Raw genomic sequence first — 26,772 nt, 5'->3', positions numbered from 1 at the left:
GTTGTCCCCAAAGCTTCAAGCTCCAGTTCAGGCCTCTCCTAGGGCCCTTGGAAACAGCAGTCTCTACCCCACCAGAAACCCTAAGGAACCTCTGCACAGATGTCGTATACTCATTCAGTCTTCCTCAGGGCTTAGAAACCAATTAGTGGAAGGAGCTCCCAAAGGCTTAAGTTTATGGGATGAATACCTGAACTGAGAATGATTAGGCAATAAATACACTTTTCAATGATCAGGGAAAAGGTAGGAAATTTTCCACCTTAATCACTGTACTCCTTGACTCAGCCCCCAAATTCCCAGTATTTCATGGAACAGAGTTAGCAACAACACAGCCACGGAAGCTGCACTGCAACTGCTTTCCAGAACATTCCACAGAATGGAAAATACTGAAACACCAGCTCCCCACGAACACGATTCTGTTAACACATGCGTCCTTCCCCTTCCGAAAAACACTCAACACTTTGCCTCTGAAGGCGTGGCAGAAACCATGAACACCAAGCCGCCGAGCAGACGGACTCACCTTCACGTGACTCAGGTCCCCCGGCTTGCTGCCTTCGGGTGGGTTCACGGGCTTGCTCTCCACTCGAGGCCTAACGACCTGTCGGAAGGGACTGCACAGTGGAAAGCCACTCACACTGATTCCATCTAGAAGAGCAAAATTTCAAGATGTTAGCACATAGATAATATAGGGTACTTTAAATCTGTTTTCCTGAACTTGAGTTCAAGCACTGGTTTTGAACAAAAGGAAAGCAGACAATTTTACAAGTGGATCCCAAAAAAAGACGGAGAAACAATGACCAACACAGAATAATGAGCATCCCTGATGTCCAGACCGTGGTCCCGTATTATCACTCACCCTTTTAGTGAAAAGAAACCAGGGCTTCTCAAAGAAACCAAGGATGCCAACTCAGTGGCAGGAAATGGACAGATGAGCTTTGAACCTCTCCTTCCACGGGAGAGCCAGGAAACCAAGACTACAAGGGTGGTGTTAAAAGCCTCTGCACCCGGGCGCCTGGGTGGCTCAGTTGGTTGAGCGACTGCCTTCGGCTCAGGTCATGATCCTGGAGTCCCGGGATCGAGTCCCGCATCGGGCTCCCTGCTCGGCGAGGAGCCTGCTTCTCCCTCTGACCCTCCCCCCTCTCATGTACTCTCTCTCATTCTTACTCTCTCAAATAAATAAATAAAATCTTTAAAAAAAAGCCTCTGCACCTGATTCGAGAGGCTCCCACCGGCTAAAGAGGAGACAGTTCAAACTTGAAGAGTGATAGTAATGGCAACTGATTGACATTCTTCAAGTAGGTTTAAATCCATAGTTAACAGATCCAGTTTAAATCCCTTTTTAATCTATGTGTTCACAGTAATTTTTTCAAAAAGTAAACGGCTCCCCGTGGAGGATAAGAATCTACTCATTTTCCTGAAAACTGGTAAATAAAAGAATCAAGCATTTATGGGCGCCTGGGTGGCTCAGTTAAGTAACTGTCTTTGGCTCAGGTCATGATCCTGAGGTCCTGGGATCAAGTCCCGAATCAGACTCCCTGCTCGGCGGGGAGTCTGCTTCTCCCCTCTGACCTTCCCCCCTCTCATGCTCGCTCTCTCTCTCTCATTCTCTCTCTCTCAAATAAATAAATAAAATCTTAAAAAAAAATCAAGCATTTAAACTCTATTTCTTATTTGAACTGCACAGCTCGATGACCAAATAATAAGGCAACATATATCTTTATAAAAGTATTCTAACAAAATGAAAAACAAGGGATAAAACTGGAATACTATTTTACAACCCCTAGCCCAGGATTTTTCAACCTCGACACTACGGAGATGTGGGGCTGGACATTCCTTATGTTGGGGCTGTGCTGTGCACGCAGGAGACTTAGTAGCATCTCCGGCCTCGACTCACGAGATGCCAGTAGCAACCTCCCCCCAGGCTGTAATAACCACAAACTGCCAAATGTCCCTTGGAAGGGTGGGGGCAAAATTGCCCTTGGTTGAGAACCACTGACATAGGCAATGAGCATGAGCGATTTCTAACATCACAAAAAGAGAAACAGGCCAGACATTCCCTGTCTCGTGAGGTAAGAACACAAGACCACCACTGGATATGCCAGAAGGATCAGAGATGAACCGGATCAAGCTTCTGGATCTAGCTGCCCATTTGCAGGAGGGAGGGGCACAGAAGAACAGGTTAAGCCCCACCCACAAGCATGCAAGCAACAAAGCCCACACTACAGAAAGCTCTTTGGGTCAGATGTCCCAGGTTCTTCAACATATAAATTACAAGGAAAAGCAAAGAATGGGAATACTTGTACATGAAGAGAAACTTACATTTAAATAAACGGGCAAGAATAAACTATTCTATCTAGTGATTAGTAAACATCAGGATAGTGTTTCCTTTGGGGGTAAGGATGATGAGAGACTACTCAGCCGGTGATGCTCTGGCATTTGATTCAGGTGACGGATTGAAGAGGTTTACCTTGTAACAACTCAAACTATGTGTTCGTTTAATTTTGTTTTAACTTTTTATTTATTGTTTTAATTCCAGTATAATTAACATACAGTGTTATTAGTTCCAAGTGTGCAATACGGGGATTCAACAATTCTCTACATTCCTTAGGGCCCAAGATACATGGACCCTTAATCCCCTTCACCTATTTCACCCATCCCCCACCACCTCCAGAATCTGTTTCTAATTTCAACAAAACAGTTTAAAAACACAATTCTGTTTTTGTTTTTGCTTTTTTCAAAAAATTTTTGACTGATTTTTCAAATAAGGAACAGTGTCAAGATTCACATTTAAGTGTGCCTGGCCCTCAACTTTCTGGGACACTGTTCCATTTGCAAACAAGTCTACTTAAATTGACAGGTCTGAGGTGTCTACTGTGGAAATGAGTTCCCAATTAGCTAAAAACAAACAAACAAACAAACAAAAAACAGCTGAACTAGTGAGTTTTTTAACAATAGTTTTATTATCTTGTGTCCTGCCAAAATATATCCCTTGTCAATCCCCGTTCTGCTCTGTGTTTCTTCATCTTTGTGCATTTCCGATTCTCTTCCCTCTGACAGCCATCTTTGTGATATCCCAAATTGTCAGTTCAAATGCTGCCTCTTCCACAGTGCGTCCCCCTAGTTGCTGTGGCTGAAAGCAAGAACTCTTCCTCAGCGTCCGACACCTCATCCACCCTACGGCCCACGCTCACAGCATGTAGTCTCTACCAGGAAGACAGGCCGCCTGGCAGGGCCACAGGTGGGATGTCAGAAGGGCCAGGAACTTCTACACCATCTGGCTGAGTAATCTTTACCAAGTTACTTAGCCTCTCTGAGTTTTCAAATTCCTCATCCCTAAAATGGGAGCAACCAGAACACATAAGCTGCACGACTGCCTGGAAGAATGAGCTCTTACATATAAAGTGTTTGTCACAACGCCTGGGATCTGGCACCTGTTCAACAGAAACAGCTTGTGTTATTAGAGCAACTTACGCACAGGCCTTGGATTCCTTAGTGGAGTATCAGCTCCTTGAAGAAAGAGTTCTCATTTCACTGCTGTATCTCCCACAGCAGCTCACACAGGCTCTAGCAAGTCAACTCTCAGTAAATATTAAGGCAATGAAGTAGTACGTTACAGGGCCAAATGTTTCACTCGGTTTACACCCCATGTTTACCAAAAACTCCATCACCCCCAAAGTCAATGCGACCATCAACTCTTGGTTTGTTGAAATCCCAGCATTCAAAGCCCCAGCCCACAGCTGTTACAGCTGAAGGAGCTTCCCCTCCCCGCTGTCCACTCCCCCAGCACCATGGGCACCATCTAGAAAAGCTCTCCACCACACTATGGGGCCTGCAAGTCTGCAAGGGGGCTCACATTATGAACACAGACACTGCAAAACCTAAACCTACACTTGTCAGCAACCTGTCCTAGACACTAGGTCATCCTCTGCCTGTGAGCAAGCACGGTGCTCAAGACCACGGTCACTCAGCCCCTAGGTCATCCTCTGATGGGTGAAGGCCAGATGCCCGAAAGTATTTTAAATACTATCCGTGTCACCCTAACTCACACATTCACACACAGCCTGGGACACGGCGTACCCTGCTCTTCCCTAGGAAAGCTCCCATCATCAGCAAATTACACAAATGCCACTAGTTCCCAAAGGACGCGGGTTCTTTTTCGCCTTGGAAATACCAGTCCTTGTTCACACTAACACAGTGCTAATGTCTCCATTTCTGCAAGTGGTCTGGAGCCCTGGACTGCAAGGGGAGGGTGTCGTAAAGCCAAGCTCCCCCCTTCTCCTTGTTCCTTCTCCACCCAGCTGGCTCTGACGGGACCAGGGGTAGCCCTAATCCAGCCGTGGCCAGAAATGGAAGCATCCCATCAACAGCAGCTGATCCAGACAGAAGATACCAGAAGGGTCACACACAGTCTTTGTAGGAGATTTCATCTATGAATTCCAGGGGGAGAAGTTGCGGGTGGGAGGTATCTTCCTTTGAATGATAGCTATGAAGACACAGGTATGGGGCCTTCATGCTGCCATCCTTCCCACCACACTGAGAGAATCTGAGCAGCTCACACAACCCTTTGAACGTCTATTTTCTTGGCTCAAAAATGGGAACCACTTCAAGGGAATCCATGAAAATACAAATCTGCAATGTCTTCGAACTGGAAGGATCTAGGATATGCACTTAGCAAAAAAAAAAAAAAAAAAAAGCCGAAAATTACATGCGAAATGTGCCTCCTTTTTGGACACAGACCTCAAAACTTCAAAGAAACCTCAAAAACCTATGATCTTCAAGCTCAGAAAAAGACTACAAAAATCTCTCTACAACTTCTTTATAGACTATTCTGCCCTCTAATCCAACTGAGGATGAAAAAGACAGGTAATGGGTAAATATGAGTGGAGACAGAAAGGAGACTTTGGAAGGTCGGGAGAGAGGCCGGAGCCCAGACAAGGATGGGGCTGGAGAGGAGCTGCCACACAAGGTGTAAGGGAGATGAGCAAACCAAGTGCTCCAGGAGCAAACCCCCCCACCACCACCTCCCCTCACCCCCGTGCCCATGGACGAGCAGCTCTCCAGCTGGGCTGGGCTGCATGAGAGAAAATTCTGCTCCATCACTCGGGCAATTTTTCTGCCAACACAGGCCATCACAAATAGAACAGAGAACAGATTGGAATGACAATTAATGGGAAGGCAAGACCAAAAAAGTTACAAACAGACGAAGGCAGCCTAGTAGGAGGACCAGAGTGGAGTGGATTTCTCAGGGTATTTAAGAATGGGATGAGTCTGCTAGATCACAATGAATCAAACTGAGCTTGAGAGAACTGCATAGTTACTGTTTATAGTGCTTAATTTTTCTGTTAAGAGCATCTCTGTGGGCAATTCAGAAATACAATTTTGTATAACAAAATAACAGGTTCCTGAATTCAGCTGCATCCCAACCACAGTGACAACTTGAGAGGTTGACAGCTCAAAGGGGGACCCATGCAGCAGAAAGAAATGGCAGTCACACAAACAGCTGTAGTGGGGGGAGGGGTGGTGACAGTGTTTACGTGTGCTGGGCATGGCCCTGGGCCCCAACACACGCCATCGAACAGTCCCCCACTCCCTGCAAGGAGCACTGTTTTTCTCGACTCTGTAGATGAAGCTGAAGAGTCTGAGAACATAACTCAGTAACACCACACAGCTCATCAGAAGTGGATGCAGGACGCAGGACTGTCGGATTTGGGTCTACCCAGCAAAACTGCAACCACACATTTCTGTCCCCACATGAGCTTCTATGAAACCTCACCAGCCAGGCTGTTGTGTGGCCCACCATGTACCATCCCATAAGCCACGTGACCCTAAACCCATTGTAAGGAGCCTCACAATGGCTTAGCATCCATCTCCACTGGTGGATCTCAAGGCATGTGCACATTTTTGCACACTTTCAAAAGAATCTAATGCTTAAGGCTGAGCATCAATTTCTCTCATGACAAGTTACATGGATTGGAATAAGATGTAACTAGAACAAAATACATTTTCAAAGGCAGAAAGAGACAATGATCTCCCAGTAGGGGTTTGTCAATATGCTTTTCCAGGCAGAATATATTTTGAGGATGCATTTTTTATTCTTAAAATCCATGGGTGCCAAAAGAAAAAAAAAAGTCCATCTGGTATCTGGCTATCATAAAATATCCTCCAGAAAACCAAGAGTAGAAGCATTTGGCTCAGAAATTAGCCAATACTCATCCTCAATTTCCATAGGAAAAGCAGGGAGTTCATTCACTCAGAAACTCTAGGATAGGCTTAGGAAAGAAAATTCATGTAGTAACAGGGGCCTTCATCTACCATCCAGACAAAGCAGTCCTCACTCTCACGGCAGCCCTGCTTTGACGCTGGGCTTCCTCTGTTGGAGGCTCCACTCAGCCCTGTGCCTTCGAGGGCCTCAGGAACCTGCATGTACGTGGCTGCTTCATAACTACCCACTGAGCGTGTGGGTGGTTCCCAGCTTGCTTTCCTAGGCCCACAGACGGGAGCTCCTCGGCAGAACCTATGCTCTGTGCTTTCCATCTACCGGAGTGACACTCGCCTATCCCCACACCGCCACCGCAACACCTGCTCTGACCTCTGGCAGCTCCCATCTACTCCCTGTACTTTTTCTCCATCTGTCAGCCCCCTTGCCCTCTCTTCCTTCTCCAGCCTTAGATTCCACAGTCAAAACAAAGGGCATGAAACGTCCTCTCTAAAGGATCAGATAGTATTTTCGGCTTTGTGAGCTACAGGTCTCTGCCATGAGCACCAGCAGCTGCCGACATCCGTGAACACACGGGGTGGCTGCGTTCCAGTAGCCCCGAGACAGGCAGCAGGCCTGCTGGCCAGGGCACAGCTGGTGACCCCTCCCTGGAAAGCACCCATCATTCCCCTGCCTGTTCTCCCCTTAAGCTCACCTGACAAGACCCCACTCCAGGCTAACTCCATCTACGTTCTCCACAGTGGCACCTGAAGCCCAAGATCGATGGGGGAAAACCACGCACGGTGCCAAGCAGGCTGTCTTCAGACACACAACCACACACCTGGGCCCATTCTCGCCACCGCTGAGCATCCTACCATATCCGGAGTAAGTCCTCCCTCTCCTCCCGAGTCACTACCACCCGCTCCCCCGCCCCCTCCCTGCTGAGAAGCCGATCCCAGGAGAAGCAGAGAGGCAACCAGAGGAGAGGGGAGGACCAGCCCCTCTCCCATCACTGCTCCTCCACCCACCTGCATCTAGGACCACACTAGTGTTCCTGTTAAGGGACAGCCTGGCTCCTCCCACATCCCAGATGCTCCCTGGGAACACCCGCCCTGGGCGGTCTGCAGCTCTGCCCCTTTCCGTTTTAACATTCTTACTGAGATGTAATCAGCATAGAATAACCTGCAGAAGTTTAAAGTATACAACTCGGGGAGTTGACATTCCTCAAACAATCAATGTGATCGAGACGGTGAACATATCCATCAACTGCAAGCTTCCCTGTGCACCCTTGTGCCTCTACCCACTGGGATCCTCCCCAAGCCTCCTCCTCCTAGCCCCACATAAGCACTACTGTTACCACAGGTGTGTTCGCATTTTCCAGAAGTTAATTCAGATGGAACTGGACACATTACACGCTCTTTTCTGTCAGGCTTCTCTCCTCAGCATACTCATCTAGAGCTAATTCTAACATACTATGTGTATCCACGGTAGACAGCTTTTAATTGAACAGAATTCCAGTGAATGGCTCTGACAACTTGTTTATCCATTCACCTACTTATGAACACTTAGACTGCTTCGACCTTTTGATTATGACAAATAAAGCTGCTCTGAACACTTCTGTATAAGTCACTGGATGGGCATATGCTTTCATTTCTCTGGGTTAAATATCCAGGAGAAAAATGGCTGGGTCCTTTGGTAAGTGTATGTTTGATTTTCCAAGAAAGTTGTTAATGGGCTATTAATGTTTGTCAATAATCAGAAGGACTCAAAAGAACAAGGAAGAAGAGACTATCAAAAATGAGCAGGCAATTTGAGAAAGAACAGGGCATGACCTCTAAAACTGAGAGACAGGACCATGTAACGCTCATCAAAGAGCACATCTGAGAGTCAGGAACCACAGACAACCAAGGGACCCAAGGTGTGGCTCCACCCGGCTGCACACAAGGCACACTCCACACAGAACGGCGTCTGTCTGTCCCTCCAGGGACAAGTGTGAAATCCACGCCACAGCAAGGACTCCTCACAACACCCAAGGGGGATAACAGGCCGCAAGAGCCAATTTCCAGTAAGATCCCACCTTGGAGCCTGATGACAATGCTTCCCTTTGCTGGAAAGGGACACCATTCGAGTCCCTGGCCACACAGGAGACCAACTAGAGTGGACTTTAAATCCATGTAACAGTTCTGTTGGCATCAGGATATTACAGAGTCGTGTCCTCTAAAGATGGTTAGTGGGTGAGAATGAAGCAGGGGATACTCAGCCCAAGATAAGGACGCTCGTGGCTGCTGGAGACAGGGCCCGGACGTGTGTCTGCAAGCGCAGGCTTCTCTTCTCTGGACACCTTCGAGAGAAGTCAACACTTCCCAGCAGTCGGCCGCCTCTGCATGACGCTGACGAAGACGGGCAGCTCCCCTGGTCAGCACACACAGACCCTGGCATGGACAACAGTGCCCTGCACGGACCTCTCCCCTAGACTGGAAGCACCTCGGGCAGCAACTGCACATCTTTCGTCTGCACTTAAACCGCTTATCACGGCACCCAGCATGAGGCATATGGAGGAAGATCTGCTGGGTGAGCACATACGCCTCATCATTTCCTCCGTTACTAAGTGATGGGAAAGGCCTCACACCCTCAGGCCACTGCCTGGCACACAGGGGGCCCAGGGCCAACCTCCAGGGCCATCAGTCAGATGGACGGGGATGCACAGGCCCCTAAAGCTGTGTGACAGGCAGCCCAAGCTACAAGCCTGCATCTAACAACATGAGAGGAACCAATGAATGATTTTATGAATGAAGGACTTCGTGAAGGAATAATCATCCAAGGACAATTTTCAAAAAATAACACTAATAAATCACTTTTCTGTAGAAGAATTCCAGAATGGATTGAAGAGTGGGGGGTTCCTGGTCACCACGCTGGGCCAGGTGGGAAATAGGAAACTTCTTGGCCAGGACCTTGGGGACAAGTGGACAGAGTGTGGTAACCTGGCCCCCACCCGAGATGGCAGTTGCTGTCACCCTCTCTCTCCTTCTCCAAGCAGCTGTGGCACCATCCATGGCCCCCGTTTCCCCAGGCCCAGGCCTTCTCCCTGTGAGCACAGGGGAAGGTAGTCCCCAAAGGACCAAGCGATAGGAGGACCTGGATTCGAACTGCAGGGTATTCCCTGTGTCTGTCCAGAAGCAGATTGGGGAAGGGTCTGGACACGGAATCAAAGCTGTGGGGCTGCCAACCCTTGCCTCCAGCCCTGGGCAAGACTGCCAGCATCACTCATCAACGGATGATAAAGGGCTCTTCTCAGGTCTTACAGCTTGTACACCTTGTTTACACGTGTTATTCCATTTCTACTTTAAAACAAACCCAAACGAACATCCTTTCTCCCAAGACAGCCACAGAAATAGCTCAATTAGCATGTGTTATCTTAGGATAAAAATCAGGGAAAGAAAAGCAAAATACTGCCAGTTTGAGACTGGATGTAGAAGGCCTTTTCACGAGATGATAAAGGGAGAGCGGTGTTGTCCCAAGGCAAATCATGCCATGTGCTTGTTCTCCTGAGAAACAAGAAATTCAAAGTACAACCTGAATGTTTTGTGTGCTCTTCACAGCGGTCCTCAAGCACTGAGCATCCCTACAAGACAGGGAATGTCCTTACCTCTTCATTCGTCAGCCAGCCAAATCACAGAAACTACACGTCTGACAGTTTCCACGTGGAACATTAATTTACAAAGCTATCAAAAAGTACACCCCAGCATCCCACAAAACCTTTCTTCCCCAACAAATTAGTGTTAATACCTGTGGGTAAAGTCTCTCAAGAACTAACTGTGCATGTGTCCCTCACTCATACACTCAAACTGTTCAAAAATGTAAGTTCCCAGGACCTGCTTTTGCTCTTTCTGCCACAGGGTTTTCACCCATGTGTGAAAAACTGTTTTCCCCATCCCACCCTCTTTTACCTCCTTCAGTCCTGCCCTTTCTCCAAACCTTACCTCCATCATCACTTCCAAAGCAAAGCCTTCCCTGACCCCTTAAACTGTGTCCTTCCCAATGATATGGTCACCTTTCCTATCTAGCATTTAGCAAAGTTGCCATTTTTCATGCATTTGTAAAACTGCTGGTTTCTCTCACTAGACTTGTGCCAACAGTAGCCACTAGAGAGTGGGCCTTTAATTAAAATCAAAAAATAACTTCAGATCTTCAGATGTACCATCCACATCCCAAGATTAAACCCACATCACAAGATTAAAGCCACATGTGGCTCCTGGCTACCCTGTCGGACAGCTCAGAACGGGACACTGTCCAGTCACGGAGCGTGCTGCTGGACAGTGCCGCACCAGACTCTGAGCTCCTTGAGGGTAGGGACTGGGTGTCAGCTTACTCCTCAGGACAAGCCCCAGAACAGTACAGTACATGGGATAAAATGGATACTCCACAAATACTTGTAAGGGGAAAACATGCACTATAATTGCTTACTTTACTCAACTATGCAGTGCTTTATAAAAACCAAGAAAAAGATCATGTAAGTCCTGTTATCTGATTAGAATGGAATATTAGTAATTACCTCATACTTAAAACTAGGACATACTTCAAATATTCTATAATGTCCACTCCCTTATACAATATTTATGAGCATCTAATGTGTATCACAATACTACACACAAAAATTAGCTCATGGGCACCTGGGTGGCTTAGTCAGTTAAGCGTCCAACTCTTGATTTCGGCTCAGGTCCTGATCTCAGGTTCATGAGATTGAGCCCTGTGTCAGGCTCTGTGCTCAGTCTGGAGTCGGCTTGAGATTCTCTCTCTCCCTCTCCTCCTGCCCCTCCCCCTGCTCGTGCACATTCTCTAAAATGAATAAAATATTTTTTAAAAAATTAGCTCAAAAACTAGGTTAAAACAGGTAACTAAAATGGTTTTACTGGTGAATTCCACCAAACATTTAAATGCCAGTTCTTCTCAAACTCTCCCAAAAAACTGAAGCGAACACTTCCAAGCTCATTTTCCAAGGCCAGCCCTATTACCCAGATACCAAAGTCAGACAAAGACACTACCAGAAAACTTCAGATCAATATCCCTGCTGCATATAGATGCAAAAATCATCAATAAAACATTAGCAAACCAAATTCAACAGCACATTAAAAGGATTATACACCATGATCAAGTGGGATCTCTCCCTGGGATGCAAAGACAGTTCAACATACACAAGTCAATAAATGTGACATGCCATACTAACAGAATGAAGGATAACATTCATATCATCTCAGTAGATGCAGAAAAAGCATTTGCCAAATTCAAAATCTTTTCATGATAAAAACCCTCAAACTGGATGTTGAAGGAATGTATCTCAACATAATAAAGGCCATATATGACAAACCCACAATTATCATACTCAACGGTGAAAAGCTGAAAGCTTTTCCTCTGAGATCAGGCACAAGACAAAAGTGCCCATTCTCACAATCTTACTCAACATAGTATTGGAAGTCCTAGCCAGAACCATCAGGCAAGACGAATAAAAAGCATCTGAATCAGAAAGCAAGAAGTAAATTGGCTTTATTTGCAAATGATCTGATCTTATAGAAGATCCTTAAAACTCAACCCCCCCAAAAAAATAGTTAAGTCTAATTAACAAATCCAGTAAGTCTAAAAACAAATCCAGATAGAATATTAGTATACTGAAGTCGGCTGCTTTTCTATGCACTAACAATAAGATATCTGAAAAATAAAGAAAATTCCATTTGCAATAGCATCAAAAATAATAAAATGCCTAGGGATAAATTTAACCAAGAAAGTGAAAGATCTAAACACTGAAAACCGTTAAGACCTCGATGAAAGAAACTGATGATACAAATAAATGGAGGTATCCCCTGTTCATGGATTGGAAGAACACTGTGAAAAATGTCCATACTAGCCTAAGCCATCTACAGATTCAATGCAATCCCTATTAAAACGCCAATGCATTTTTCACAGGAAAAGAACAAGCAATCCTAAAATGTTTATGTAGCCACAAATGACCAAGTAGACAAAGCAATCCGGGGGTGGGGACGGAGAGAACAAAATTAGAGGCATCACGCTCCCTGATTTCCAACTATACTACAGACCTGTAATCAAAACAATATGGCACTGGCATAAAAACAGACACACATACTAATGAAACAGAACAGAGAGCCCAGAAATAAACTCCCACATATACTGTCAGCTAATATTTGACAGGAGAATCAAGAATACTCAATACAGTCTCATCAATAAGTGGTGTTGGGGAAAGTGGATTATCACGTGCAGAAAAATGCAACTAGAGCCTTATCTGACACCATTCATACAAATTAACTCAAAAATAGATGAAGGCTAAACACAGGAACTTCAAAAATGAAACTCCTAGAAGAAAACACAGGGGAAACCACCTTAGCATTGGTCTTGGCAGCAATTTGTTCATAGGACACCAAAAGCACAAGCAACCAAAGCAAAAATCAACAAGCGGGACTACAAACTGAGCTTCTGCACAGCCAAAGAAACAATCAACAAAATGAAAAGGCAACTACAGAATGGGAGAAAATTTCTGCCAATCCTCTATTTGGTTAGGGGTTAGTATTAAAATATCTGAAGAATGCATGTGACTCAGTAACAAACCAACAATCTGAAAATGAGAAGAACTGAGTCTTTGAAGAAGACCTATAAAAGGCAGCAGCTACGTGAAAAGGTGCTCCACATCCCTCATCATTAGGGAAATGCAAATCAAACCACAATGAGCTATCACCTCGCACGTCTTATGGCAGTCATCAAAGAAGACGTACAGGTTGCCGAGGGTATGAAGAAAAGGAAACCCCTGTGCACTATTGGTGGGAATGTAAATTGGTGCAGCCACTGTGGAAAATAGTATGGAGACACCTCAAAAATTTAGAACTACCTTATGATCCAGCAACCCCTCTTCTGAATACATACCCTAAGGAAATGAAAATAGGATCTCAAGGAGGTATCTGACTCCCATGCTTATCGTAACATTATAGCCAAAATACTAAAACCACTTAAATATCCATCTACAGAGGAATGGGATGAAGAAATTGTGGTATATATACAATCCAACATTATTCCATAAGAAAGGAAATCTTGCCATTTGCAACAATATGGATGGACCCTGACAGCATTATGCTAAGTGAAATAAGTCCAAGAAAGAAATACTGTATATCACTTATATGTGAAATCTAAAAGAGCCAAATTCATAAAAACAGAGACTGATGGTTATCAGGAGCTGAGAGGTAGGGAAAGGGGGAAATGTCGGTTGAGGGTACAAGCTTTCAATTAGAAGATAAATACATTCTGGGGATCTAGTGCACAGCACTGTGATTATATATAACATAACATATTAAACTGTTGCATATTACATACTTAAAGTTGCTACAAAAGTAGATCTTAAGTGTTCTCACCACATAGGAATGCAAGCTGGTGTAGCCGCTCTGGAAAAGAGTATGGAGGTTCCTCAAAAAGTTAAAAATAGAGCTACCCTACAACCCAGCAATTGTACTCCTAAAGATTTACCCAAAGAATACAAAAATACTGATTCAAAGGATACATGCACCCCAATGTTCAGAGCAGCATTATCAACAATAGCCAAATTATGGAAAGAGTCCAAGTGTCCATCAACTGATGAATGCATCAAGATGTGGTATATATATACAATGGAATAGTATGCAGCCATCAAAAAGAATGAAATCTTGTCATTTGCAATGACATGTATGGAACTAGAGGGTATTATGCTAAGCGAAATAAGTCCGTCAGAGGAAGACAAATACCGTATGATTTCACTCATATGTGGAATTTAAGAAACAAATGAGCAGATGGGTGGGGAACAGAGTGGTAAACCAAGAAACAGACTCTTAACAATACAGAACAGACTGGTGGTTACCAGAGAGGAGGTGGGGGGATGGGGGGGATGGGAGAAACAGGTGATGGGGATGAAGAACGGCACTTGTTGTGATGAGCACTGTGTTCTATGGAAGTGTTGAATCACTGTATTGTACACCTGAAACTAATTACACTGTATGTTAACTGGAATTTAAATAAAAACTTAAAAAATGTTCTCACCACAAACAAGGAATTAATTATGGGTGTGATGGAGAAGTCAGCTAAAGCTAAGGTGGTCATCATTTTGGAGTGAATCAAATCAGGACACTGTAGCTTACAGTACCATGTGTCAATTGTATCTCAATAAAGCTGCAAAAAATTAAAACCGGTAACTGCACACCTTTCATATGCTTATTTATCATTCGGACATGCAATCGTGTGACGTGTCTGTTAAAATATATTCTTCCGTTTTTACTGGGCAACATCATTAGTTATCGGGGAAAGGCAAATTAAAACCAGACTGAAATACCACCACACATGGACCAGAAGAGCTAAAATTTAAAGATTTTATTTATTTATTTATTTGACAGAGAGAGAGACACAGAGAGAGAGGGAACACAAGCAGGGGAGTGGGAGAGGGAGAAGCAGGCTTCCCACTGAGCAGGGAGCCCGATGCGGGACTTGATCCCAGGACCCCGGGATCACGACCTGAGCCGAAGGCAGACACTTAACAACTGAGTCTCCCAGGCACCCCCAGAAGAGCTAAAATTTAAAAGACTGATCCAGAGCAGCAGAATTCTCACGCAGATGATGTGTGTGTAAATCCAAACAAGCACATTGACAATCTGGATGGCTATAAATCTGTAAACGCTAAACATACATATGATCTACAATCCAGCAAAACCACTCATAGGCTTATGTGGGTTCATGTCCACCAAATACCTGTGCCAGAAAAATTACAGCTATTCATAATGGCCAAAAGCTGGGAACAACTCAAACGCCCATCACGAGTGGATCAATTGTGGTATTTTAACACAGTGGAATAGCATCCAGCAATAAAAAGGAACACAACACGCAACAACATGTGGGAATCTCGGCAAAAGCAAAAGCAAAAAAAAAAAATAAAAAGGACACAGGAGTGTATACTCTATTTATACTCTATTTCTTCCCTGAGTCAAGAACAGTCAAAACTAATGTCTGATGACAGAAGTCACAGTTACAGTCCTCTCTGTGCGGAGTTCTCACCGGTGACAAGACTCGAGGAAACCGGAGAGGTGCAAGTTACCCCATCCGGTTCTGGGCGCTGGTTGCAAGGATGAAGGAGTATAAAAATATAAATTCATCCGGGGGCGCCTGGGCAGCTCAGTCGGTTAAGGGTCTGACTCCTGATTTCAGATCAGGTCGTGGTCTCAGGGTTGTGAGACTGAGCCCCTGTCGGGCTCTGTGCTCAGCAGGGAGTCTGCTTGAGATTCTCTCTCCCTCACCTCCTCCCCCCTCCCACACTCTCTCTCTCTCTCTAAAATAAATAAAATCTTAAAAATAAAAATTCATCCAGCTGTATATGTAACATCTGTGCTCGTTACTTCATATAAATCGTATTTCTGTAAAAAGACTCAAATACCTTTTTAACAAAAATAAGGATCTGGGAATAAGTCTAGTAAAATACTTTAAGACCTTTATAGAGAAAATTAAAGTGTTATTGAAAGACACTCGAGATGATAAATAAATGGACAATATTGATAGATATGAGACTCCCATAAAAATGTCAATTTTTCCCCAAATTGATGTACAGGTCAACACAGACCCTTCAGCATTCTAACAGACTACTTTGAGGACTCTGACAAACTGAATCTAAAATATACATGGAAAATCAAAGGACAATGTCTAAAAACCTTAACGGTAGTCTAGAGAGGAGACTTGCCCCCGCAGGAAATGCATAATGAGCAGCAGCTGCGTCTGCCTGGAGAGGCCCAGAGTCTGGTACAACCGGCCTGAGACGAGGACGGAGTTTTCCAACCAGAGGGAAGACAGTCCCTATCAGTGGCTCCCCCACGTGGCTGCACACAAGAATCATCTGGCACACTTTAAAAACCCGGGGAGGCCCAGGTCACACCCCACGCCCATCGAGCCACCATGTCTGGGGGTGGGGGTCAGGAAGAGGTTTTAAAGATTTCCCCCCGCCCCCATGATTCCAAAGTGCAGCCAAGTCAGAGAGCTACTGGCCAGGCCCCAAACAGTAAGCCTGAGAGAGCACGGCAAGTTAGAGAGACACAAGTGATTTCGTGTTTCTGAAATACGAGCTCAGTGAGAGAGAAGAGGCTCGGCTGAGGGTAAATAGGCCACGAGGGCCAGACCACATAAGCCACACCAGGGCCTTGATCCAGAGTCAATGCCAAGCCCTGGGAAGTCATCCAAAAGGACGACACAGGTTTTGCTCCAGGAAGGACAGAGAGCACAGTGAGCTGCTGGGAGACCAACCAGAACCCTAAAACGGTGGAAAGGGTTAAAGAGAAGGCCCGGCGATACTTAGGAGACAAACCTAACAAGACGTGGTGCGATCAACAGGCAGAGCTCACAGCAAACCGGCCTACAGTGATCTATAAAAATCATCCCTTTCTCTTTGGAAAAACAAAACCTCCTGAATCCCCTCTACTGAACACCTACCTAATTTGCTTACCAGCAAATCCCCACCAGCTTGGCTGGGAAGGCAGTAATGAGAGCAGGGAGATCAATGGTCCTGAAGGCTTCAGCTCCAGCGGCCGGCAAAGGATCACCTGTTGCTGATGAATGACAGCCAGCTGGGTTTTCATTCTATCCTGGTGGTTTAGAAAGTTATCTTCCCACCTGAATTTACAACAGAGAACGGAGTCAACCTACCCACGGGTAGCTAACAGTGGCCCGGGGATACGGGCACCTCCACAGGTTACTAGACAGAGGTCTGGGGCAAGAACTCAGCTTCAGGGTGTTGTGAAGCTTTTTCTCACCCACAGATGTGCTCCTGAGAGCTCCGGGGAAGCCAGGCAAGCTGACCTCTCCCCAGGCCGAGCCACCAAGCTGTGAAGTTATCGCTGGGGAGCCAGAAGGCTGGTGGGCAATAAGGGCTGAACACAACATCGGGCAGGCTGTCTGGTGCGTCGGTAACCTTGCCCTTCAGAAAGGAAGCAGATAACCCACTGAACACAAAACAAAAGCAGTGTGATCTGACGAATGGCCAACACAGTCTGAAAATGACTGCAGGTCTGCATTACAACCCAGGAGGTGGATTTCTGAGTTCAGCTCGGAGATGTACAGAACTGAAAACAGCACTGCTCCCACCCTTAAGAAAAAAGCTGGATACAGGCTTCCGCTCACATTCCCGTGGTTTTCGTGTAAAGAATCCATGGCTGAATTTAAATAAAAGATTGTTTTAGGTTTGCAAAAAAAAAAGAAAAGAAAAGAAAAAAGAACAAGCTGGATAAACTGAAAACCAACTTTTCCCAAACTGATCAGATAACCAAAGTCACAGGGAAAACTAACCTGAAATCTCTGTTGAGAAGCAGGGCCCCCAGCATTTGCCCACATGGGCCTCTGCTCGACACCACAGAAGCCAGTAAAAAGGTTCAGCTAGAAATGGCTCATGAATGGCTAAAGGCCTTGCCTGGGCTCCAAGAGTGTAAAGCTCCTGGGGGCTGCTGTAGGATCCTGAAACCATGCCTCCTTGGAGCTGGCTGGGAGGGAAATGCCAGCCACTGCACTAGCCCCAGCCTCTCCCCTCTCCCTGCGAGACCAAAGCCCTAACCTGCAAGGCAAGAATCAGCAAAGACTGTGCCTGAGGGCGCTGATGGAAACCCACCACCGCTGGGGAACAGCCGCCAGCCAAACCTCCACCCAGATTCACCTGCCCCCCTGATTCAGAGCTTCACGGGACACGTGGTCACATACATGGACCAAGAGTGCAGAGAGGACATCCGGCCTGGGTGGGATGGTTACTGAAGCTACGTGAACACAGGAGAGAGTCTTGAGAAAGAGGGAACTCAGAAAATACAAGAGGGCCTGGGGAGGAGCCCTGAGGAATTCCGTGTGCAAGGCTGAAGGGGACAAGGGCGACTCGGCAGAGGAAACGGAGAGCTCTAGGCACAGAGCGAGGCGCTGGAATTAAAAGACACCGATGATGCCAGCCCCGCCCGTAAGACGTGTACGCGAGGACGACCAAACTGCAGTCACGGTCGCAGCAGCTGGGGACCCGCGCCAGGAGAGAGACGCCACAGAGCTGCGAGGGCCAAACGCCACCTGAGGGGACGCAGCGCCACAGCTCAGGGGTATGGCAACAGATCTGCGAGGACCAACAGGACATGCCCTCAACATGGTGAGCTCTTGCCATCCTTGATACTCTCTAGCCTCAGAAAAAACCCACGATTCAATAAGATCCTTGGCCACCCTCATAAGATCTCATGTCTGTGAAAGCCTCGGGCATCGAGGAATTGTAAAGAGAAAAGAGATATGGCATCAAGATTCCACCACCTTTGATTTCTGGATAATTCAGAGTGAGTCACTTCTCTTTGTAAGACTGAGATTTCCAAGAATTCGTATTTCTTTTCAAAGAGAGCAGCAGACCATGACCAAGACCTGGACTAGCGCCCCACTCTCAGAGCGCAGTGCGGGGGGAAGGCACCAGCATAAGAGGGAATGCAGGACATCCCACAGCGGCAGCTCTCGGCCCCGGGCCGCAAGGGTAAGCTGAAGGACCCGTTATCATGAAATTGTGAAGAAGAAAAACATAATGAAATGCCAGATGGAAATACAGGGTTGGGGTTTTTTGGGTTTTTTAAGGGGGCTCCCATGGAGCCCAGCACAGGGCAATGCAGGGCTTGAACTCACAACCATGAGATCAAGACCTGAGCTGAGAACAAGAGTCTCAAGCTTAACGGACTGAGCCACCCAGGCGCCCTGGAAATACGGTTTAATATCATTCTCCAACTGTGGACAAAGAACTGAACGTGTCCACCTTCCCGTAGGCAGAGCTTGTCTTAATCATAATAAGCATGAGGCATTTCAGGCAAGAAAAAATGGATTTTTCCACAGGGAACAGAATAAATTCTAACAGGAGCTCACCAAACTGCTTGGCCAGCTACTAAACTCTGGGCCGCAAACATACATGAAGTCTTTCAGGGAAGGCTGCCCAGCGGGGAAGGTCTTTGGCGTCTCCTTCCTGCACGAGGCCCTCCTCCCCAGCCAACCAGGCTCTCCCCTGCTTAAGACCTCCATGCCTCACCCTTGAGCTGTTACACCTGTCACCTACCACATCCAGATGAATCCACCCACCCACCTTCTCAAAACAATCTCCATCACATCAACCTTCTGAAACGCTCTCTATGGATTTTCAGGACCTTCCAATAAAGCCCATGGTGCTTCTCTGGAGTTTAGACCTCCCACAGCCCACCTGCCCCACCATCCTACCCAGATCCTCTCTCTCCGCCCAGTCCTCTATCCCATCACCTCCATCCCTACCCTCTGGTGTCCAGCTTACCCTTCAGTGAGGCACCATTCGAGGGCCCTGCATCCAGAAGTCTGATCATCCGGCCAAGACAGCTCTCCCTTCCCTGACCTCAGGGTCAGGAACACTCAATGTGGCGTCACGACATGCCTGTCATCCCTCATTCAGTAAATATTTGCTGGGAATCTTCTCTGAGCCAGGCCCTGTGCTGGGTGCTGGAACAGTATGGAAGAAACTAATAGCACTTGAAGGTGCCCAAGTAACACCCAGGCCAGCAGAGGCCTTCAAAGAGGAAGTGACCAAAGCTGGGGCCAGCAGGAGAAGGCTGACAGGCATTGCAAGGGGAGGAAAAGGCAGCGACTCAACACAGTATTTCAGAACAACCAAAGTATGAAACGCAGGGGGGCCCCAGCAAAAATGAGGCCAGGAGGGCAGGGGGTCAGCTGGGACCAGATTATTTGGATGTTACACTCCAAAGTCAGAAGCACATTTGTTTTCAAGAAAAAGCAAAAACAGAACAGAGGATGGATTCCAGAAGGCAAGGCCAGTGGCGGGAGACTTGTAGGTTCTTACAGTGGTTCTCGGGCAGAGGGGGAGGGTCACAGGGACGTTTAGGAGACAGACAGACAGGACTCGGTGGGGAGCGGATGGAGCTTTAGCAGCGACAGAACAGTCCACTTCCAAGCACTCGGTGACAGCTCTCATCCACAGAGGAAGCAAAGGAAGAGGCGCAGGTCTGGGTGAGCTGCAGCGTATCGGGGTCTGCATGGGTTGCACATGAGCTGCTTTGGGGACTGCCAGGTGACAATGTCAGGAAGCCAGCTAAAAATAGAGCTGTGGCATTCAGGAGCAGAAATAAAGATTTTAGAGTCTCAGCACAAGTTGGAATTGTAGGTTTGGGAAGCTGTTAAAATCATTTAGAACAATATGACTTTCAAAAAAAGGGGCTAAGGTCCAACTGTTAGGAATGTCATTAGTTGGGATACAGACAAAAAGACAGAACCAGTGCAGGTGAGTGTGGAGGGAGGAAGGGGCACCCAGACCTCATAGGGGCTGATGAGTGGTGCCCTAACCCAGAGACAGGCCTGGCCTCAGCAGCCTGAGGAGGACAGGGACAGGGAAGAGAAGGGAAAAGCAGTAGCTGGGGAGAAAGCCATGGTTGAGGAAAGGGTTTGTTCTCTGTTACCTAGATTTTAAGATCAATATTGAGCATATTTACTGAGGGACTGGTACAAAACTGCTCAGATCTCGGTGTGCAGAGGAATCCCCAGGAAACCCTGTCAGAAACACAGACCCCAGCCCAGGGCCCTTGGAGGTGAATTCAGAAGGGCTGGCAGGCCAAGGAAGCTCCATGTTATCAAGCAGCCTCTGGTGCATGCTGTCCGCGGACCATGACTTAAAAAACCAGTGGTCAAGTTGAAAGGTCCAAAGAGAGAGGATCCTGAACGCAAGTCAAAGAATTCACCTCTGATTAGAGAGACCTCCTCCTCCAAGATCAAACAGACGGAAATACAAACATACCCCAGATACAAGAAGGAAGCTGAGAACATCTCTGCCCAGTGGCCTCTGTGAAGAGGACTGGAGGATGGCCGGCCGGCAGCAGGCGACAAGACCCACGTTTGTCCGCAGCCTCTGAATGGATGGGGGGGAGGGGCCTCTATGAGGCAGAGAAGCACCCTCTCCCCACAGCATCAAAGTTCATGAAACAGTGAATTCTGCTTAGCAGTGTCAGCTGGTTCCTTCTCAAGATGCAAAAGCAGTGGATAATCTAAAGGACAGGATCTAGCATCACCCCCTCCCGCCCTCCACCCTGCCATGGGTAAGACGCTTCCCATGTACTAGTACCACATGCCCATTATGAAGATTGCCAAGTCTCCATGTGTCCACAGAACTACAACATTCCATTCTCTACAGCCACCCCAAACATGAGCCTGGAAACATCGTCCTGTTTGTTCCCTAAGGGAGGGAAGGGGCACAGAACAGCAGGACAAACTCCCTGCAGTAAGCAGGGCCCCTGGCACTATTATGTTGAACAAATCATTTCGCCTTCTGGGACTCAGGCTCCTGTGTGGCAAAACTGGCTGGACGCGAGGCCGTCTCGTCTCGCCTGGTCTGTGCTGCTAAGCATCGCCATGGCCCACAGTCAAACGGAAATGCCACATTCGGTTATCATGTCCAACAGAAATGGTCAGCAGAGAAAGCTCACGTTTCTCCTAAAAATTGAGAGCCAAAAAAGTGTACAGAAAGAGAAAACCAAATTAACTGACTAAAAAGGAAACCCAAAGCAGGTGATGCTTTCATTCACTTTCCAGAAGCAGAAACCCAGAGGACGGTTTCCATCCAAAGCATCAACCCCAGTAAAATCAAAACACTAGCTCTTCAATCTCGCTAAAAGTTCATTATGCTCAAACATTCCCCCAGAAAAAGGCACGCGCAGCGTCCTGATGTGATCTTCAAGACAATGCCTGGATGAAAAACTTCATGGATAAATGTAATTTTTCAATCTGGTCCAATGAAAAAGCTCTCATGCAAAAGCAGTGTTATGAAAACATTTCAATGTTTTTGTTCTTTTAGAAACATTTTATGGTAAAACAGAACACTGACCAAGCTGCATAAAGTATGTTGTTGAATGAAGATCTACTGGAATCACCACATGGCTCAAGCAATGGGGTTCTGCCAGCCCCCCGGGAGCCTTCATCTGGCCTCATCCCCATCACAACATCCTCCCTCCCCTGAAGCTCACCCTGCCCTGGCCTCACGGCAGTCATTTCCATGCTTTTTTTTTTTTTTTTTTTTTTTAAGATTTTATTTATTTGACAGAGAGAGGGAGAGAGAGCACAAGTAGGCAGAGCGGCAGGGCGAGGAGCCCGATGCAGGACTCGATCTCAGGACCCTGAGAACATGACCTGAGCTGAAGGCAGAAGCTTAACCGACTGAAATACCCAGGCGCCCTCTGTGCTTTTCTTAATTGTCTCACAACCCAAGCACAGAGCCAAGAGTGCTTGTGCTTAACTGTGCGGTGTGTTTTCAAATATGGTGTTTAAATGTACTGTTTTAAGTTAGCAAAGTTCAACTCCAGGAAGCCCTTTTACCCCTTTGAGTGGGGGTGAAATATACATCATGTCAAATTTACCATTTGAATCATTTTTAAGTGTGCCCTTGAGTGGTACTGACACCTTCACCCTCCTGTGCAGCTGTCCCCGACTCCACCCCGGTTTCCCCTTACACTTTCCCCTTGAAGAAAGCAGGTTGCTGGGCTGTAGAGGTGGCCCTAGTCTGGACTGGTGCTGGTTAACGAGTTTTTCTGTCGTCCGAGTCCCTGCAAATCGGTAGCTGGATCCAAAGCACTGATGGGTCTCAGGTGCGATGTTTGGGAGGTGTGTGTTCTCCCCCCAAGGAGGAACGTAATGGCTGGTGGTCTCTGCTAGGTGGATGCTCACAGTTTTGGTCCACTCATCTATCAGGGACCGCAAAATGATGGTATTCCAATTCCATCATCCCTCCTCAACCGTTAGCTGGAGCACTTGGGTAAAGAGAAACCCCCTCATCCACTGCTGGGGGGTCCAACAGTACACAAGCATGGAAAAGCAGAATAAACACCCATTACTTATCATGTCCAAAATAATGAACTTGTTCCCTGTCACGTGCAAAGGTGGAAGATTCTAGCAGCACGAAGAGCGCAGGACTGAAACGGCCGTCACCCTTGGCGATCCTCAAACTGTCGGCAGCAGCACCTTCGGTAGGTCCGCCTGACACCACCTCAGTTCACTCTGACAGCGTCCTCGCTAGAGGTCTCACGCCACGTGTCAAGACCATCCGACTACACTTCCTGCTCCAGACCAGGGACGGGCCCGCTCCAAGGAGCCCTGGCTTCCCGACCGCCATGTGGGGATTCGGAAAGCTCCCTGCTCTGGGCGATGGTCAGTTTCCAGGCCTTGGCCGCATACAGGGCAGACAGATAGGCAGACTTATTTTTAAATACCTCATAATTTCATTTTTTTTAAGATTTTATTTATTTGAGAGACACAGAGAGAGAGAGTGCATGTGCTTGTACACAAGCAGGGGGAGCAGGAGAGGCAGAAGCGGACTCCCCGTGGAGCAGGGAGCCCAACGTGGGGCTCGATCCCAGGACCCTGGGATCATGACCTGAGCCAAAGGCAGACGCTCAACGACTGAGCCACCCCGGCGCCCCTTTCATGCTGTTACTTTTATTCAAGGCCTGGACTACAAGGTTTTTACTTAATCTCTATTCTCTTACATCTATTACCTCCTTTCTTCCATACGAGAATCCTAGTTCAAGACCAGATGCTAGAATCAGATTGTCACAAAATTACTCACTTTATTCCACATCAATACATAGTTTCCGAATACCAATACCAATATTATCTCTATCAAAAGAATTACTAAAAGCAGTTCAAAACTACTTTTGCAGAGAGTGGCATCGTCATCATAGAGGAGTAAGAGTTTTCTACCATCTTCCCCTCAAAGCACGCTGATTTAGACAATCACCCACAAATGAGAGAGCCTCTGTGGAGGTCCAGGAGTCTAGTGGAGAAGAGCCCGAATACCACAGAAGCAAAAAACTCTGCAAGTGGACATGCTGAGGAGGGCCGTGTCACCCCTCCCACCCCTCGGCACAGCTCAACGCCGAGAGCCTGGGATTTCTCCCTCACGGACTCAGAGAGTGTGTGAGCCCGCCCCTCACTTCCTCAGCTGTGCAGGGTGGCTGCCAAGGAAGGTCCTTGCTCCCGTGCCCCATCCAGAACCCCGAGGTCCCAAAAATGTCCTTCAAGTCTTTTTATTAAATCCAGGTAAGATGAGGATTGCATATAGCTTTCATTGTTCAATTTCTCTTCAATCTCCTTTCATCTATAACCGTCCTCCCACCTGTTTTACAAAAGGGGAATCATTTTGTAAAATCATCTACTTTCCAGAGCTGTTGGGAAGGTTAAACAGAAAGAGTCCAAATCAAGTGGCCAGTCCAGGCTTACATGCAGCACCTGACATCGCTCGACAAATATTACCTCTCTGCCACGTGCCTACAGCCCACACGGAACCCAGGGTCCTGGCTTGCATGATAGCGGTATTAGTTGTTCTAAATTCTTAAAATGGCATCTGATTTCGGTAATCTGAGTCCATGCTGGAAAAGCAAACTGGGTCCACAAGTGCTCCCTGGATGAAGGTTTCTGAACATGTCAGACTGAGAGCTGCACGCGGGTCACCTCCCGGTCCCCAGAGGCCACTGCCGCGGAGGTCACGGCTGTCTCCAGGCAGGGCTACCCACGGCCTCCCTGGTGTTAGGCCAATGTAGTCAGGGCACGGTGCAGTATCAGCCCAGCGTGCAGCACAGCGACTCAGCACTTCCATCCACCAGCCGCTGCTGGTCCGGGTCAGCGCGCTCTTGATCCCCTTTGCCTACTTCACCCGGCCCCCCAGCCACCTCCGCTCAGGCAACCAACAGTGTGTTCTCTGTATTTGAGAGTCTGGGGGAGTTTGTTTTCTTTTTTGTGTGTTTTCTTAAATTCTTGACTCCTTAGCCTAAACTACACATACAGTGCATCATCCGCTCACCAGACCCTGGAAGGTCCTTTGTGGGCCTTGATGCCCACCTTTTCTCCTCTATAAGACTTGCCCTGGTTGTGGACATTAAGATTCTGTGCCTCAAATCCTACAATATGCTGTGGAAACAACCATCATCAGTAAAGAGGGCATCTGGTTAGTAACCACCATGTTCTATCGCACACATGTGCTGTAGCTAACTGATGGGAAATCAGGCCAGTCTTATTTACAAACCACTTAGTGATCGTGATCCTAGCTCCCTTTGATCTGGTTTTATTTTAAAGGACAGAAGAAGGTATTCCCAGGCTACGAATCTCGGACTACAGTTTTCCTTCCAGCTTGGAAAGGCAAAGGCAATGCTCCAGAGCTCTGTAACAAAAGGCAGAAACACAGTAACCTAACAAAGCCTGTCTGCCTGAGCACATGAACTCACAGAGCCACCACAAGCAAGAAAGGTACGGTTTCCCCTGGAGGCCTCCTGTCCTGTCTCTCAGGGAGAGCGCGCCACCCCCTTTGGCAGGTAGCCAACTCAACACCCCATCCTTGGTCCTTGACTCCTCACAGCCAGGTAGCTCGGCTGGAAGTCTACTAGCCCGGACATGCCCCTGGGACGAGAGCTAATCAAGCACTCCCTGGACAGCTGTGAGGCACCATTCATTCTGCCAAACTCCCTTCCTGGGAAAAAGAAAAGTCAGAACCTCTGCCCGTAACCCTCTACTTGCAGAAAAATGTAGTCTGGTGGTATCAAGCAGTTTACAAACAGAAAAAAAATCCATCTTACCTGATATTCTTTAAGCCCTGGTATAATGTTAAATCCACTTGACATTTTCACAGTTTCTTTTTTTTTTTTTTTTTTTTAAGATTTTATTTATTTATTTGAGAGAGAGAATGAGAGACAGAGAGCATGGGGGGGGAGGGTCAGAGGGAGAAGCAAACTCCCTGCTGAGCAGGGAGCCCGATGCGGGACTCGATCCAGGGACTCCAGGATCATGACCTGAGCCGAAGGCAGTCGTTTAACCAACTAAGCCACCCAGGCGCCCCATTTTCACAGTTTCTAATGTGTCCAACAGTAAATTTCCTTTTCTACCTTTGTTAATAATATACCCAAAAAAATGTTAATCAAATATTATTATTATACAAGGAAGCTCGTACAGTTAAACACTAGAGAGTGCACAGGAGAGCAAATTTCATGACGAGTGTTATGGACTGTCTGTGTCCTCCCCAAATTCCTACGCTGAAGCCCTAACACCCAGGATGACAGTGCTCCAACGTGGGGCCCTGAGAGGAGATGACGTTGAATGTGGAGCCCCCTCACCAAGGGAAGGAGATGGGGAAGAGGCACTCACTCACTCATCCTGACTACAAATGTGCAAAGGCTCTTTCTCCGTTGTGGCCTGGATAGTGTGAATACAGGCTGAATAGGACACATGGGGTCCTTGTTCCCCAAAACTTCTCATCTAGAGGATGGAGGCAGATGGACAGGAAAAACCAACATGACACTTCCAGGAACAAGTGCAGTTAAGAACGCAGGTGCTTTGACAAGAATGGCGAGGGATGGGGTGCTGATCCAGCTGACATGCTCGGGGCGGCCTCTCTGCAGGGGAGACTTCCAAACTGCCGTCTGAACAGTGAAGTGTGGGTGTGCAGATTGTGGGAGAGAGCGATTCGGGTGAGGCCCTCAGGCAGGACAGCTGGGCACACTCTGGGGACAAGGTGGCCA

The 26,772-nt window shown here is 47.1% G+C and overlaps 1 protein-coding gene across 4 annotated transcripts in view; it reads right to left on the bottom strand.

The window, feature by feature from the left end:
• The window catches only part of TRAPPC9 (trafficking protein particle complex subunit 9), a 550,504-nt gene that overhangs the window by 378,652 nt on the left and 145,080 nt on the right, over window positions 1-26,772 (bottom strand). For all 4 annotated transcript variants that reach the window (XM_054512434.2, XM_064587832.1, XM_064587833.1 and 1 more), the window contains one exon: window positions 518-642. In XM_054512434.2, the coding sequence (XP_054368409.1) occupies window positions 518-642 (125 nt within the window). The remainder of the gene's footprint in view (window positions 1-517; window positions 643-26,772) is intronic.

Source organism: Mirounga angustirostris, unplaced genomic scaffold (assembly GCF_029215605.1).
Source record: "Mirounga angustirostris isolate CCGP_5_RB_7025 unplaced genomic scaffold, mMirAng1.0.hap1 SCAF_4, whole genome shotgun sequence".
In the NCBI taxonomy this organism is placed as follows: domain Eukaryota; kingdom Metazoa; phylum Chordata; class Mammalia; order Carnivora; family Phocidae; genus Mirounga; species Mirounga angustirostris.
Note: the sequence above shows the minus strand (reverse complement) of the source record. Positions and strands in the feature narration are given on the sequence as shown.